The sequence below is a fragment of the Paralichthys olivaceus genome, chromosome 15, assembly GCF_024713975.1.
Source record: "Paralichthys olivaceus isolate ysfri-2021 chromosome 15, ASM2471397v2, whole genome shotgun sequence".
Classification (NCBI taxonomy): Eukaryota; Metazoa; Chordata; class Actinopteri; order Pleuronectiformes; family Paralichthyidae; genus Paralichthys; species Paralichthys olivaceus.
The window spans coordinates 11,314,170-11,329,924 of record NC_091107.1 but is presented as its reverse complement, the minus strand read 5'-3'; the positions used below and the strand labels follow the sequence as shown (position 1 = coordinate 11,329,924).

General features: G+C 40.5%; 1 protein-coding gene and 5 non-coding genes across 9 annotated transcripts; 5 read left to right on the top strand and 1 right to left on the bottom strand.

The window, feature by feature from the left end:
- Positions 1-142: 142 nt before the first annotated feature.
- Positions 143-231, top strand: trnay-gua (transfer RNA tyrosine (anticodon GUA)). The gene is given in 2 exon segments: positions 143-179; positions 196-231. It is a non-coding gene; the product is annotated as a tRNA-Tyr (tRNA).
- Positions 232-349: 118 nt separating this feature from the next.
- On the top strand, positions 350-438 carry trnay-gua (transfer RNA tyrosine (anticodon GUA)). Its single transcript is given in 2 exon segments — positions 350-386; positions 403-438. It is a non-coding gene; the product is annotated as a tRNA-Tyr (tRNA).
- Positions 439-853: 415 nt separating this feature from the next.
- On the top strand, positions 854-942 carry trnay-gua (transfer RNA tyrosine (anticodon GUA)). Its single transcript is given in 2 exon segments — positions 854-890; positions 907-942. It is a non-coding gene; the product is annotated as a tRNA-Tyr (tRNA).
- A 310-nt stretch (positions 943-1,252) lies between these two features.
- Positions 1,253-1,341, top strand: trnay-gua (transfer RNA tyrosine (anticodon GUA)). Its single transcript is given in 2 exon segments — positions 1,253-1,289; positions 1,306-1,341. It is a non-coding gene; the product is annotated as a tRNA-Tyr (tRNA).
- A 418-nt stretch (positions 1,342-1,759) lies between these two features.
- On the top strand, positions 1,760-1,848 carry trnay-gua (transfer RNA tyrosine (anticodon GUA)). Its single transcript is given in 2 exon segments — positions 1,760-1,796; positions 1,813-1,848. It is a non-coding gene; the product is annotated as a tRNA-Tyr (tRNA).
- A 354-nt stretch (positions 1,849-2,202) lies between these two features.
- ap2b1 (adaptor related protein complex 2 subunit beta 1) lies at positions 2,203-15,311 on the bottom strand. 4 transcript variants are annotated; one of them, XM_020085908.2, is made up of 22 exons: positions 15,107-15,311; positions 13,500-13,559; positions 13,261-13,366; positions 12,935-13,070; positions 12,503-12,748; positions 11,989-12,179; positions 11,676-11,897; positions 11,103-11,223; positions 10,850-10,945; positions 10,580-10,695; positions 10,184-10,349; positions 9,778-9,876; positions 9,401-9,660; positions 9,127-9,319; positions 7,992-8,033; positions 7,484-7,636; positions 7,179-7,324; positions 6,846-6,975; positions 6,396-6,480; positions 6,105-6,191; positions 5,143-5,297; positions 2,203-4,446 (listed from the first exon to the last, which is right to left on the bottom strand). In XM_020085908.2, the coding sequence occupies exons 2-22, from the start codon at positions 13,534-13,536 to the stop codon at positions 4,372-4,374; spliced, it is 2,862 nt and encodes a 953-aa protein (XP_019941467.1). In that variant the 5' UTR covers positions 13,537-13,559; positions 15,107-15,311; the 3' UTR covers positions 2,203-4,371. The 4 variants fall into 4 exon arrangements, with proteins under 4 accessions (XP_019941467.1, XP_019941468.1, XP_069395707.1 ...); XM_020085909.2 differs by having other exon boundaries at positions 13,500-13,554; positions 15,107-15,215; XM_069539606.1 differs by lacking the exon at positions 7,992-8,033.
- Positions 15,312-15,755: the final 444 nt, after the last annotated feature.

Here is a 15,755-nt window from a genome sequence, read left to right as displayed (position 1 = left end):
CCTGTCATCTCTATGTTTATCCTCGGCAGTGCTTTTGTGAATGTGATTTGCATTAGTTCAGGTTGGATAGATGAAGAGAAAAGTGTTCAGTTATGCAATTTGAAAGAACGTTTGAATATTTCACTTGAATCATACAATGTGACCTTCGATAGCTCAGCTGGCAGAGCGGAGGACTGTAGGTTCATAAAAGCAGGAATCCTTAGGTCGCTGGTTCAACTCCGGCTCGAAGGAAATACTTTCTCTTTATGTGTTCAGAATACACACAAGTGACGTCAGACAAAAAAAAAATTGTCCTCACATTGGCAGGTTCATAAATAGTTAATGCCAACGATGTCAGGCAGCAAATGTACCTTCGATAGCTCAGCTGGTAGAGCGGAGGACTGTAGGTTCACAAGAACAGGAATCCTTAGGTCGCTGGTTCAACTCCGGCTCGAAGGAAGGGCTTTTCATTTCTATGAGTCTGCTCATCTTACATGGATGCAAGAACAGGAAACTAAGGCTACAATTTGTACAGCCTCACCAAAATTGGAAAATAGAAGATTGGAAAAAGGTTTCCTGGTCTGATGAGTCTCGATTTCAGCTGCGACATTCAGATGTTAGGGTCGGAATTTAGCGTAAACACATGAAAGCATGGATCCATCCTGACTTGTATCAACGGTTCAGGCTGGTAGTGTAATGGTGTGAGGGATATTTTCTTGGCACACTTTGGGCCCCTTAGTACCAATTGAGCATCGTTTGAATGCCACGGCCTACCTTAGTATTGTTGCTGACCATGTCCATCCCTTTATAACCAGTGTTCCCATCATCTGATGGCTACTTCACTTCATGGAAACGATATCCAGCAATATCTGAACCTTCGATAGCTCAGCTGGTAGAGCGGAGGACTGTAGGTTCACAAGAACAGGAATCCTTAGGTCGCTGGTTCAACTCCGGCTCGAAGGAAGAGCTTTTCATTTCTGAGTCTGCTCAGTTTACATCAATATAATCATTTATTGTATGCCAGGACCAAGAGAGCAAGTTGTCCAACCAGTAACTACTGCTGTGGCCTTTCGATAGCTCAGCTGGTAGAGCAGAGGACTGTAGGTCCATAGAAGCAGAAATCTTAATGTCTCTGGTTCAACTCCGGCTCAAAGGAAGTTTTTTCTCTTTATGTGTTCAGGAAACATATAAGTGACGTCAGACAAAAATAAATTGTCCTCGCATTGGCAGGTTCATCAATAGTTAATACCAACGATGTCAAGCAGTAAATGTACCTTCGATAGCTCAGCTGGTAGAGCGGAGGACTGTAGGTTCACAAGAACAGGAATCCTTAGGTCGCTGGTTCAACTCCGGCTCGAAGGAAGTGCTTTTCATTTCTATGAGTCTGCTCATCTTACATGGATGCAAGAACAGGAAACTAAGGCTACAATTTGTACAGCCTCACCAAAATTGGACAATAGAAGATTGGAAAAAGGTTTCCTGGTCTGATGAGTCTCGATTTCAGCTGCGACATTCAGATGTTAGGGTCAGAATTTAGCGTAAACAACATGAAAGCATGGATCCATCCTGACTTGTATCAACGGTTCAGGCTGGTGGTGTAATGGTGTGGGGGATATTTTCTTGGCACACTTTGGGCCCCTTAGTACCAATTGAGCGTCGTTTGAACACCACGGCCTACCTCAGTATTGTTGCTGACCATGTCCATCCCTTTATAACCACACTGTTCCCATCTTCTGATGGCTACTTCACTTCATGGAAACGATATCCAGCAATATCTGAACCTTCGATAGCTCAGCTGGTAGAGCGGAGGACTGTAGGTACACAAGAACAGGAATCCTTAGGTCGCTGGTTCAACTCCGGCTCGAAGGAAGTTTTTTATCTTTATGTGTTCAGAATACATACAAGTGAAGTTGTCAGATGAAAAAAATTGTCCTCACATTGGCAGGTTCATCCATAGTTAATGCCAACAATGTTATGCAGTAAATGAACCTCTGATAGCTCAGCTGGTAGAGCGGAGGACTGTAGGGTCACAAGAACAGGAATCCTTAGGTCGCTGGTTCAGGGAGGCTGATGAGTTTGTGGGAGTAAAAGCAAGATTTGCCTCCATGCCCCAGTGAATTCACTAAACATGTACACATGCTTCTAACTTTAGTGTAGTGGTTATGATGGTGTGACATGGAGCCTGATGATTTGCTCGTGTCAGGGTAAATACAAAATGATCCATTGAGTTTGACAGTTTATTGACATTAGATGTGGTAATGTGACAATAATCATTTACAACAGGGTTACATCAATGAATGGGAACAATATTCAATTTCATAAGATTCTACAATAACTCTCTCCATACATTCTGTATTGCTGGAAACAGTTTTGGATATAATTCTATTTGTGGGAGTTCTATAGAGACAATAGTGTTGTAATAAAACAAGATCCAAGAGACGTAATCATTTTTTTTTTTTTAAATGAAGCAAACCCACATCCTAAATGAAAAGATAAAATGGACAGTGAGCTCATGCAGGTACATAAACATATTATTTTTATATTATTAGGTATGAAAATAGCGCCACCAACACAACTGATTTTCAGAATAAAAGACTTTCTGTTGAATAGATAGAGGCGAGGCTTAATTTCATTTTCATGGAAATACCAAAACATTAAAATTGATCATCTACATTACCTACACCATCACTGGACTACACTGCACTTGGGCAACTAGGTCTTAGTTTGTATGCACTTTAAGGTTCTATAGCCCACAAACTGCTGATATTCGAAAATTATACTAAGACTAGGGAAGTAAAACATGAACTTGGCATTTTAACTTGCATGAATGCTTGGTCCAGTAAGACTGGTTTGGCCGACTCGCCACAGGTATAGACTGGCTTGACAACAGAAAGATAACAAACAACCCTGGCATCAAAAGAAACAATGAAAACATTTAAAGCACATTACAGATCTGAAGCAACTGCAACATTAACGCAGAGGTAGATGCACAATAAATAGGAATGACAATATAGGTGTATAAAGCCGTGTACAACTATGTGGTTGCAGTAAACAGGGCTCTTACAAAAAAGAAAATATATTTGAACATAATGCGCAAATGTTCTTAAAATGGAGTGGCATTGGTGTGTGATCAAATAATCAATAGCTGATGTGGTTTGCGTAGTGGTTCCTTACTAGTAAGCGAAGACGTACATGATGAAAATAACGGCAATCGAGCAATTTTGTCCAGGAATTTAAACGAACAAATTTAATGTTTGCTACTTTTTAGTCTGTTCTACAGCCTGCAGATACACTCACTATCCTGAATGTATTAAATATTTTCAAACATGACTTCTTCATGCAGTTTAAAACTTGTGTTTTAGAGAGGTTTCAGGATAGATGGAGATGGACAGAGAGCTTTGTGATTAAGACCTCTGTGAACCTGCCTGTGAACCTGCTTCTGTTTTACCACCTGCAACACTACCTGCCCCCACTCTGCCAGATTAACCACAAAACATCACTGTTAATAGATGAATGATACATATTCATGTGAACAACACAGAGTAATTCACAGGTGGGAAGCAGCAGTAAAGTGCTTGGCTAAGTACGTAATCTATGGTCTGAATTAGGGCTGCAGGATATATCGAAAATGTATCATGATATCAACGTGTGCGATATACATATCGCAAAAGACGGCAAAAACGTATAGAAAGATCTCAAATGATCAATGTGTGTGGACTCAGTGGAGCTAAATGTTAAAATGTTTTAATTGAAATGCTGCAAAAACTGCAAGTAATTTCATTACCTACATGTAGCTGTGTTGAGGTGATGACAGGAGAAACTGCAATACAAATGCTGCTCAATGTTAATGTATAATAAGTAATTGATTATTACTGGTCTCAGACCTTGCACATTAAAGGCAAGAGGGAAAGAAATCAACACTGATATTAATATGTGAGCACAACTGAAGCAAAGCCAGTATCAAAAATAAATCAAAAGCAAAAGAAGCTGCAGCAAACAAGGTAAAATCAAAACATTGGCTTTGTGGAAACGGGAGATTTTTTTTTCACCATCAGTCACAACATTAAGACACTAAGTTAAGGATGGAATGGTCGTCAAATTTTCCACTGTGAGGTAAAAACTGAAATGGGGAGTTGATCTAAGAGAATTCATTAATGATTTCAGCTGCCAAAATAAGGGAAACAACAGTATGATTAACCTCAGTTCATTATACAGAACCACAGCATGGGGAAATTTGCCTTGTTGAGTGTCTCAAAGGAAAATATTCCAAATGTACATGTCATTATCTGTTTGGCTTCCCTTGTTTTGGCAGTTAGCTGCAGGTGAGAAAATATGATAAAACACTGCTGTTTACTGTCAGGAGGAAGCAGAGTGGCTAAATGATGGAGCTGGTCAATTCTTCAGCACAGAGTCATACATCTGGTAGACGTACTGAGAAACCTCGGGTGCCCGACACTTGAGAGACAGCTGTGAAAGACAGGGAGATAAAAACAGTGTGATGATGGGAGATTCCCTCATATGTTCTCTTTGAAAGAGGCTGTGGAAAACGAGGATGGGAAACTTCTTTTGATGTTTCATTGCTTTTGAATTAATGATGATAAAAAATAAAGTTGGAGCCTGAAAAGCAATAAATTCTGGTTGTTATTCTGTCTTTTTTTTTTTTACCATGTTGATATTTTATATTTTTTCACAGATCCTGTTTGACAAAGATCAAGACTTTTTTTGTTTATAAATTGAATTAAAAGTAAACTGAATTAACTTTACAATAAAGATATAAACAACTGTATCCAAACAGATGGATTGCATATGCTGAAACATTTATTTTACAGAATAAACAATGCCAAACAGATTTGCATTAGTTTCTATTTTATGTAAAATGTGTTTATTTTATTAATTACAGTTCTTTATATTTTATTGTAATTGTTTTCTTTTTATTTATTGATTTATTTAGAACAAAGTTAATAGTTAAACTCTAAAGTATTAAACCTAATTTAACCTTACATATTTTTGTTACAAGTGTTACAAGCTGCTCCCAAAAATCAAATCCATCAGGCACTACTTATATGTAGTCTTTGATTGATAGTTATTATGTACAAATCCTTGGAAAATGAACATCCATGAAGAAAAGCCTAATGGCAAATAATATAATAATATAATATTTACCGTGTAGTTGGGGTTTCCAGGCTGAATGCGGAGCTCAGCCAGGATCCAGATGCCATTGGTCAGCTTGAGGGACTGGTACAGCATGTCCTGGCCTTCTACGTTTCTCTTGGCAATGGTGTAGATGTTGTTGTTCTGCAGTTTCCCTGACACTGTGTCTACAAGACCAGAATCAAGGTTACATCAGGAAATGAAAACACCTCATTTGGTGCAACAATCTATTTACTGAGCAATCACATGAAACACACTAGAGGCTGTAGTCACTACAGGTGCAAGTACTGATATATAAAATAGCTAGTACAAACTAATACAGGCAAAAGGTTTTAAGGGAATTAAAGGTTAATTAGCTCTAAGAGGATTTTAATAAATTATGACTGGAAACCTTGTGACTTCAGTAAACCTGACCAGGTGTACTACAACACTGGGCCCTGCTAGGAAGAGCCACTATGGGCGTTAGCCATCCTGCTGACAGGTTATAATGGAACAATTATGGGCAGCTCATAAAACAAAAGATGTTGATGGTGTCCTTCAGGTACAGAGAGGAGGAAATGTGGAAGCATCCCAAGACAGGCATGTGGTTGAGGAAAGAACAAAAAGAGAGAAGTGTGAGGTCTTTGGCTAAACTGTAGTAGGCAAAACACTTTGGAGCTTTTAGTCCAGACGTGGGTTTCCAACATTGCACTTGAGGAACGCGGAGAGATCACACGAGGGCAGTTGAGTACAAACGAACCAATGTTAATCCTTTTGTTCTGTGCAACAAAAACGTACATAATTCATGTTCTATGAGCAAGGAACATTGAATCAATTCTTGTTTTCTCCTGTTGTCATTAATATGTAAATTAATTCATCAAGATCATCCAAAGTCTAATCCGATCACCAAGTCCACGTAGAGGACCTGTGGTGTAAGTATGAATTCTCTGACAGAAAATACAAATTGATGTGAAGCTGAAAGCTAATTTCCCTACCTGCATTTAGGTGACAATCCTTTATCTGATATTGTAGCTCATTCTCATTAGGGATGTCTTTCCAGGTAGCAAGGAACACCTGTCGCTCTGAAGAAGAAAAAAATAAAAATAAAAGGAGTGAAGTTGATGAACAAGAATAAACAATTTCACATCTAGTGTGACAATAACACAAATTAACATTTTCAAATAAATGTTTGGTTGTAGATAATATGAACCGCTGGCGTGAGGGTGTGATAGTGGTGTTGTGACCAGAGACGTGATTCTATTTTAGAAAGTGGGGAAAATAAATACCCATTTTTCCATCCTCCACAAAGAACACGTAGAGAGGGATGAGTACACTGAAGTAGAAGACATCTATGTTGTTCTTCACAGCCACCTGTGTACAAGAAAACAAATAGGGAACATGAGTCTAATAACTGGATCAGTTCTAAAGTGAGATGTAAGCCAGTGACACCTGCTTTAAAAATACAACCAAGAACAAAAATACAAGCTGATTAGCAATTGTTACTGTAAAGTATATGGTAGAAACTAGTGCGTCATAGTAATTAAAGAAAAAAACAATGCTCTGGATTTGGTGGACGGTCGGTTCACTGTCTCCCTCAGCTTCAAAGCTTTTTCTCACCATCTATCTCTATTCAGATTCAACAGGGTCAGTTATCTTTAAAACTCCTCATTACAAAAGTACAAGTGTTGCAGTGTTGTTTAAATTAATATGTTGCAGGTGAGTGATTGCTTCTGTACCTGCAGATTATTGAGTGGGTCCATCTTCATGACTGGTCCGATGGTATTAAGAGGCAAAGAGACCTCAATGCTCTGGCTGGGCATCAGAGGAGTGTGGACGGCAAGAGGAGTGGTGGGGATGACGCCAAAACTACATGTAGAAAAGCGGAAAAAAAGGTTTGACTTTCGAAGCATTAATAAAGCTACAGTTTAAACACTCCACTGCTCGTTTCTGAGGTACGCCAACCTGAAACTAAAGTAGCCAACATAAAAGCTCTGATGTTTTAGAGAAGTGTTGATGTTTGAGTAAAAGTGATATTATAGTTCGAGCTTTTTGACTTTGATCCCACTGACCTGTTCTTGTTGAACTGGACAGCGAAGTCGGTCATGTGTTGCAGGGCCTTGTTTGTGAAGGTCATGTCCATGTACATGTGGCCCTGGCGGCGAGAGAAGGTTCCAGAGATCTCCAGTCCCTTGGCTTTCACTGCAGGCAGCCACACCTGGATTAAAAGTACCAATATACCCAATGAGATGTAATGCAGATAAACAACAAAGAGGTTCTGTTTAAGTGGAATTCTTCAGTGAGATACTGCCTCCAATGTTGGCAAAGCATCTGTAATTGTCTGAATGTATATTAGAGTGGAGTTGTGTACACTTACTGCTTTTGCAGCAATGTGGCCACCGGTGGTGTTGGCCATGCCTGTGGAAAGCTCAAACAAGTCATTGAGGCCGCTGCTGACGGCTGGGGGTGCTGGTGTAGGTGAAGGAGCAAAAGTGCTGGGGACAGACGAGGGGATGAAGTTCTGTCCCACCTATAGAAATCACAAAACGCAAACACACACAAACACACAATCTGAATAACCAAAACAACTTAAGACTGTATGACGGGAAACTTGACAATCTACAAAAAGAATTGCACTGAAAATCCTAAGTCACAAGAAAGAAGGAACCAATTAACTGTTGAGTGATTGTGAGGGAAAATGAAAATTTCCACCATGTCAAGATTATATGATTAGCAAAAAACCTTTATGGCAGAGAAACTGTGAGTAAGATCAATTCAATTGTGTGAGTCAAAGAAGCCAGGTTTTAAAACGTGATGAAGCGTTAAATTCAGGAAGCATGCAGCATGCAGACAGGCCGGCTGCCGAACAGAAGGGCTTGACTTACTGCTGGACTTCCCCCAACACCTCCGCCCAGGTCTCCCCCCAGCTACAGGAGAGAAGAGAGGCCCCCAAAGACAGCATCCAAACATCACACAGATAGACCAAACACACAAACAAAGACAGAGACATCCTTAGCAACCGCAACCCATCAAGAGGAGCCCTCAATTTCTGGGAAAATGTCTAACTCCACGTGGTATTTCAAGATATTAAAATAAAACCTAAATCTGCATCAAGATTATCAAGAAATCCAGTTAGTTCAGCATTTTGGAGAAGTGGAAAATGGCTATTAGCAGAGTTTAAATACAACAGGACTTAACGAATAATAATGAACCAAAATTATTCCTTATTTTAAACAATTCAAAACATTTTAGTGTGCTTTTGTGTTTTGTTATATTAAGTATAAAATACAGCAAAAATAGGAAAATGATTAATTAGATATACAGGCATACTTAAGTGAACATTATATCTCAAAGACATGGGGAGACAATGGGCTGTTATTATCTTCAACAGTAAGAATCAGAGGAGGAAGCAGAGACAAACAAAGGGAACCTTAGGGCATATTCCTCTTTATTCCAGAATGAGGAACAACTTTTACCAAAATGCTGATTTACACATTTTCAAAAACCAAATTACAAAATAATGTCTCTTCCTTTATTATTTATTTATTAGGCAGCCTGCAAGTGAAAAAACACAAGAAAAGTGTGTTCCCAAACCATAACGCAATCTTGTCAGCTTGTGAAGTCTCACTATAATCAGCTATAATAAATTATGCCCAGGAGTAAGAGTTTAAAATTTCCAAAAAATAGAAGACAAAGTATTGGTCGATCCATTAGATTTTATAAACAAGACTGTTGTTACTCTATAAGTGTGTTTTAAAATGAAATACCATTCAAATAGTAAACTGTTAAATATGTCTGTCTCTCTTCTAACAACCCCCACTTGTTTGTGGCATTCGATTCCAAAGCACAGGGGTTATATCCGTCCAGCATGATGTCACAGTGACCTTTGACCTATTCGATATTGAATGTCATCACTCAATCCAATTAGTTTTCTGAAATATTTCCATTTATTAGCACATCAATTAACGAGATGGCCAGAAATGTGTGTGTGTTTGTGTGTGTGTTGGAGATCAAGCTCACCAAGCTGTCCAGGCCTCCTCCCAGAAGGTCCACTGCACCCATTTGCATGGAGGACACTTGGGGCACATTGACTGGAGGGCCCAGGTCCAGGTTGAGCAGGTCACCCAGCAGGTCACCCTGGCTGGGGATCACATGTGGCTGGTCCATGGCGGCTGCCGGGCCACCACTCACTGGGCTCTCACCTGTGTCAATGCTGTCATAAGAAAGAACAGTACACTGGTAAAGGACGGTCATTCATTCATTCATTCAATTAAAGTGTGTCCAAGTGCCAGACCTGCTGTGCTGGACAGGAAGGTGTTTCCGGTGGATTCCGTGGCTGCCCTCCACAAAGGCGCTGGGTGGTTTGTGATAGACAGATGCCAGAGAGCCGATGTGGCAGATGAGCTCATCCAGCAGGGTGGGCTCAATCAGGTCTGTCTCCTCAGAGATCAGGGGCTTTTCTGACAATACTACCTCCTTAGCGGTCACGGGATCAGTGGACAGAAGGCGCCAATAAATGTAGCCCCTGTCGCGCAGGTCAGGGTTGTCAGAGTCCTGTAGAAGAGAAACCCACATACTTACATGGCTGTGTAAGATCAGATAATAACAGGTAACATTATCCAGAAGTGAATAAATAAATAAACCTTCTTTAGAATAAAAGATGTAACCTACCTGAGTAGCCAGACTGAGGACCTGCTGCACCAACTCCTGGGTCTCTGACGGCTTCTTAAGGAACAGCTTCACAATGGCAGTCAGCAGAGTGAGCTGGACCTGGCAATTGAATCACCCAGTGTTAGTATTTTGGTCATTTTCAGTGTACAGTGCTTCTCAAACCACAACTCCTGGTCCTTGCTAAATACAATGGCTACAGGAAACACTATTCATGTTCCAATGGGCTCCAGATGAAGACATATTGATTAAATCATTTGTACCTTTAGTTTGACTTCCTGTTGTTTACCATTAAACGTTTAACTTTCTAAAAAACAACTTTCATGTTTAACTTTGACATACCATAATTCCTGTACACCTCGGTTTACTCCCTGTATAATCCTCTCATGTGCTTTTAGGAAGAACCCACCTGAGTGCTCTCGTCATGGAAACCCTCGAGGAAGCTCTCTAGCAACTCGTCAGCGTTGTCGATCCTCTCTGCATACTCGCCAACGATCCAGATCATGGCAGCACGAGCGTCAGGCTCGTCCAGAGAATCCAGGTTCTCACAAAGTGTAGCAATGATGCTTTCATACCTGAAGAGCACCAAAATCTCAGCTGTCAGATGGAAACTTTACAACACCTTAGTGCTTGAATGTATATTAAAAGCTAGTTGGAACATAAAGATGAGAATAACTAATAATGATGAGACAAAATTGAAATACTGACTAGTTATAAGGTGAATAATGACAGGACATGTGCCAGTACTAGTTAGTTAATTGTTTTGTTTTAGATTGAGTTGTCAGGGTTTCAGTGGGAAACTCACTTGTTGGGGTACTTGCGAAAGATGTCTCTGATGACCACAATCGCCTCCTGAACCACGTAGTTGACTTTGGTCTGGATCAGGTCGAGCAGGGTGCTGACACAGCGCTCCGCTGATTGCTGGAGACAAAACAAAACAGAGGCACTGTGTACATCATGATTTTTCTATAACCCCAATGCTCTGGTGACAAGACTGAAGTGAAATATGTTTCTTGTGCTCAAATGCACTTGAGATATCTTCAGTGTACAGATCAGTGATGGTGGCATTTCTTACCTCTACTTTGATGGCACAGCGTCCGATGGCTCTTACAGCCTTGCGCACAAAGTCAACATCCACTTCTGTGGCGTATTCCTTCAGTTCAGCCAGAACCTGAAAGTGACAGGTAACAGCTGTAACACTCAATTCTACTTTTTTTATTCCGGTTTGATACCTTAAAATTCGACATTTTCTATAAACCATTTTTGGCAAAGAGAAAAAAATAACCTGGGTACAAAGTTACTATTTAGTTGTGTTTCATGTATGGTACCTGGGCGATGTTGGCCTGAGAGGCCAAGCGGATCATGATGTCCAGTTTCTCCAGTTTCACATAGATAGGGTCGTTGTATTTGACAAAGAACACCTTTATCTCCTGCTTCAGGATCTCAGGCCTGCACACATTAACACTTTACACGTTAGACTGTGGAAAGACCTGATCCAAAACAAACAAGCCACTGAACAAATTGGGCGTGATTGTGCTCAAGAAGACTTTACTCTGGCTTCTATCTACAATACATTTTCTTTATCAATACAACATTTAAATTAGTTTGAGTCATATTCTATCAAAACCAGCTCTGACTGATGTATTATGGATTATTTACAGCCCTCATACTGCTAGACTTGCACATTTCTACCCGTGCGTGTGATTAGTGTTTACTAAACAAATTCATACTAAAAGAATATCATGGTGGAGGATAGTGAGCCCAAAACAACACTGTCAGATTTTCTAGATTGTAACACTGACATTTTCTTGACTGTACTTTACTTATTTGTGAACAAAGTATTTGAAATATGATTAATTTATTTTTGATGGCAATAGTTTCTGGTGTTTGTAATTACACACCTTTTCTGGACAATGAGGTTGATGTTCCTCAGAGCCACATACTGGACCTCCGGCTCTCCGGAGAGCAAGGTGACCAGTGGTGGGGACAGCTTCTTCAGCAAGGTGTTGTAGTAGTCGGAGTCCTTGGGCAGCAGCTCTAAGAATTTCATCAGCACCTTGACAGCTGACAGCACCACGGCTGAGTTTGCGTGAGACAGTCGGGGAGTTACACGCTCACAGATGCTGTTAGACAGGAAACGGGATGGTGATAGTCATTAAAGAAAAATGTACAACTTGCATTAAAAAGCATCTTGTATATTTGATTAATTGCTACCTTTGGGCCTCACGCTCATCCTTGGGGTTATAGTTGGACAGGCAGTCCAGGATGAAGATCTGTCCCCACTCTGTGCATTCATTGAGGGCCGTCAAGAGCTTGTTGATGTTCTGGGGATTGAGATCCAGCAGGTTGCTGTTGGGGTGAGACTCACTGATCTCTGACAGGGCAGCAACTGCGTTGGCCACAACCTAAAAGACACAGAGGTCTCACTGAACACTGCTCACCACAAAAATCCAAATGAAACTTGGGAAAACACAAACAAGTCAAAACATGTTTTGAAACAAAATGATTCAGCTCGCAGGTGACAATAAAAGGGTGATAAACTGTTAATTATCATTATGCATTGACTTTGCAGTAATAAAACGAGGAGCATGTTGTAAAGTTGAGGAATATAATCTTTTGAAGGATATACAGTTGTTATACATTGTCACAGGTGGAAGGAATAAAACAGAAACTGACAAAATTAGACTTAGGCTGAAAAAGAATTGCCTTTCACCAGCCTGGAACTTACCATGGGATTTGAGTCAGCAATGAGATCTCTCAGAGAGTCGAGGAAGCCCTGGTCCTCCACCATCTGGGCATTGATGTCATGAAGTTTTGCCACACACACAGCTGCCGTCTTCCTCACATAAGGGTCCTCGTCCTTCAAGCATTTCCTCAGAGGCTCACACAGGTACTCAGTGATTTTATCCACCCGGATGCAGCCCATGGTGCGGACGGCCAGAGCTCGGATGAGAGGGTTGGGGTCCTCGCAGTCCTGGAGAACAGGGAAAGCAAGGCATTTCTGTTTTTAAACTGAACAATTTCACTGGGGAAATTTCCTATTGTGAACCAAAAGTGAAATTCCATGTTAGTGACATCTCAAAACTGCATGATAATCTTAACTTCCTGTGGGACTCACAGTCATGCAAACATTACAAACTTAAGTAATGTTTAGACTTGCCTTGACAAAGCTGTTGACAGCCATGATGGCCATGTCAGGTTGACTCTTGGCATAGTTCATTAAGTAGAGGTAAACCAACTTCTTGAGCTCCAGGTTGTCAGTCTGCATGCAGTTCACCACATCTGGAAACAAGGAACTGAAGAAAGCCAAAGAACTTGGTCAAGATTTACAGTTTGAGGTTTATATCAGGAGCAATGTGATAAAGAAGTCATTCTATAGGTCTATTTACACTCTAAGAAGTCTTGTTTCACAATATGTAAGTGGTAATAATCTCAACCTACAATTGAATGTCACAGTTAATGTCAGAGTTTAATTTCATACTTTACCTGACATCCTTGCCAACAGTCATGGCTGCAATGACCTTCTTCACTGCCTCTTTTCTCTTCTCCTTCTTCTCATTGTTCAGCTCTGCCTTCAGTTCAAAGATCTCCCCTGAAAAAGGAAAGATAACACGTCCAACCTTTAAGGCACTTAAAGTGAAAATTATAGGTAACTGAATGCTTAAGGATTAGATGCATCCATGATAAATGACAACTAAGTCTAACGATCTGCCTTCCATACTCACCTTTTTTGTTCGTTGTGAAATATTTGGAGTCCGTCATGGTTGTGGTCCTTTAAGTCTGTACTGAAGATATAATCAGATTTATCTCATCAGCAAAATGTGTATGAATGTTTCCCGTAACCCATCCCAATATGCATTTTGTCATTCACAATTGTATCATTAGAAATGAAGACATAAAATTTCAAAATGGATTTCAGTACTAAATTGAGAGAGGACAGCAATACTTGTATTTTAGATTACATTGGAGATCTGTCTTTTCTAATTAGTCTATAGATCTCTAGATTACTGGCTTCTTCTATGAAAACATAAAAAATACACAAACAACCAATATTTCTGCTGGGTATTCTAGCTTTTCTAGAAACTCCATCATAACTGCGAGGGAAATACAGTATCTAAGAGTAAGTGGACACACATTTTGTGGTGGGTTCGGGTTCCTTTTCTTCTAATTTAAACATACAGCCAAATCATCTGCAGAGGAATAGATGGCATTCAGCGGTTTTCGATGTGCCACTGTCAAAGGATGCCATCTTTCCCATATGCATGCATATGTGTCATTGCTGCACATCACAAAGATCAGCATTGGGATGAAGCTATTCCTGAACTCCAGGGGCCTGCTGTCATCACATCCGTCATTTCTGATAGAAATAGCAGGTTCATATCCTGACAGGAGGGTCAATGCTGCCCTGGCTAATTTAATTAATGCTAACTAGATACACAATCAGAGCCACAGTAGTAGACACCAATCCCTGCTGGGATCACAGACAGCAGCTCAAGCTATAGTCGGTTCCCTCCAAGAGTGTGTGTGTGTGTGTGTGTGTGTGTTTCCAACTTAGAGAACATCTCAGATCCAGATCTTATCATCCAACTTCATGTAGTTTATGTCAATATCAGAAAGTTAATATTCTGCACATCGTCCACACACGTTAACAATGAATACTCCAACACTGTGAAGTAAAATAATAAACAATCATGTTTAATATGGAAGACAAACTCGCTCTCTTACAGTAAGACTATGTTTGCTTCAATATTGAAGATAATGTTTTAGGGTTTAACTTAATTATATACGTTAGCTAGCTTTCTTTACGTAGCTACCGAACCGGTGACGTCTTAAACATGAACTCTTTAACCTTGTGTTAGGTAGATTTCTTCAATCCCCTCGTTCAACCATCGACAGACTTCAATTAGAAGTTGAACCTGCTCTTCAACATCACATCAACCACCACTGTCCACAGCAGTTTGACTCTGCTCACGTTAGCTAGCCTGTTTCATGCTAAGGGAATCAGTTTAAACGATCACTGCTAACGCTGCCCCCACCAAGACTAGCAATGCTAACAAGCTAACAGCGACAAACCACAAACTCTACCGACGGTGAGTTGGCCACAACCAGCAAGCGTCAGTGTTTTCTCTGTTAGTCGGATGCGACTTGTAGCGTTACGACATGAAATCTGACATCAGAACAGAGAAGTGACCAGCGGCCCAGTCTCCATTGCCTCTGACAGGAGCTATGTTAATGAAGGTGCCGAGCCGCCCAGCAAACTGGCCCACATGAAAAACTACACGCGAATGAGGATGAATACACAATACAGAGTGTAGTAAAGTATCTCATGTACCTGGTGGAGTGTATTTGAGCCGGGAATGTGAAGTTGCAGCGGCTGGAAGACGCAGGTTGGTCCCTTTGCCCAGTTGGAGGAAGATGGAGAATCTGGATTGTGGCGCTGCGTTCAAAGACACCGGATATAACACGACTTCTCTCTTGAGCCCCGGCAGTGGTGGTTGTGCACGTCGGTAAATGTTGGGATCACGTAAACATTCGACTAACGCGATGCTTCATAAACGGCTATTGTTGGATTCCATATTATTTTGACCCATGAGTAGTGAAATTGCACTATATGTTTATGCACGCAGAGGACTGGTGAGACAACAAGGCCAGGGATCCCAGACAGAAGGTAGTTGATGTATACAAATTGATTTAGTCCACTGTTATTTAGGTGCACGTGTAATATCAATCAGTTCAAGCATTGTATCTACATTTATATTTACATGTGTAGCCAATTGCAATGGATTTCGGGCGTGACCTGTAACAGTTGTATACTTTCCCATGCGTTTGAATGTAGCACGAGAGGGACGCTTTGACTGACAGTGGAAACCAGAGGAACAAAAAAATCAGGAATATTCATCTCACAATATCAAAAGTAACTGATTTCATAATATCCTGCAACTACAGTATTATATTATAACTAATGCATTAACAAGTAATCA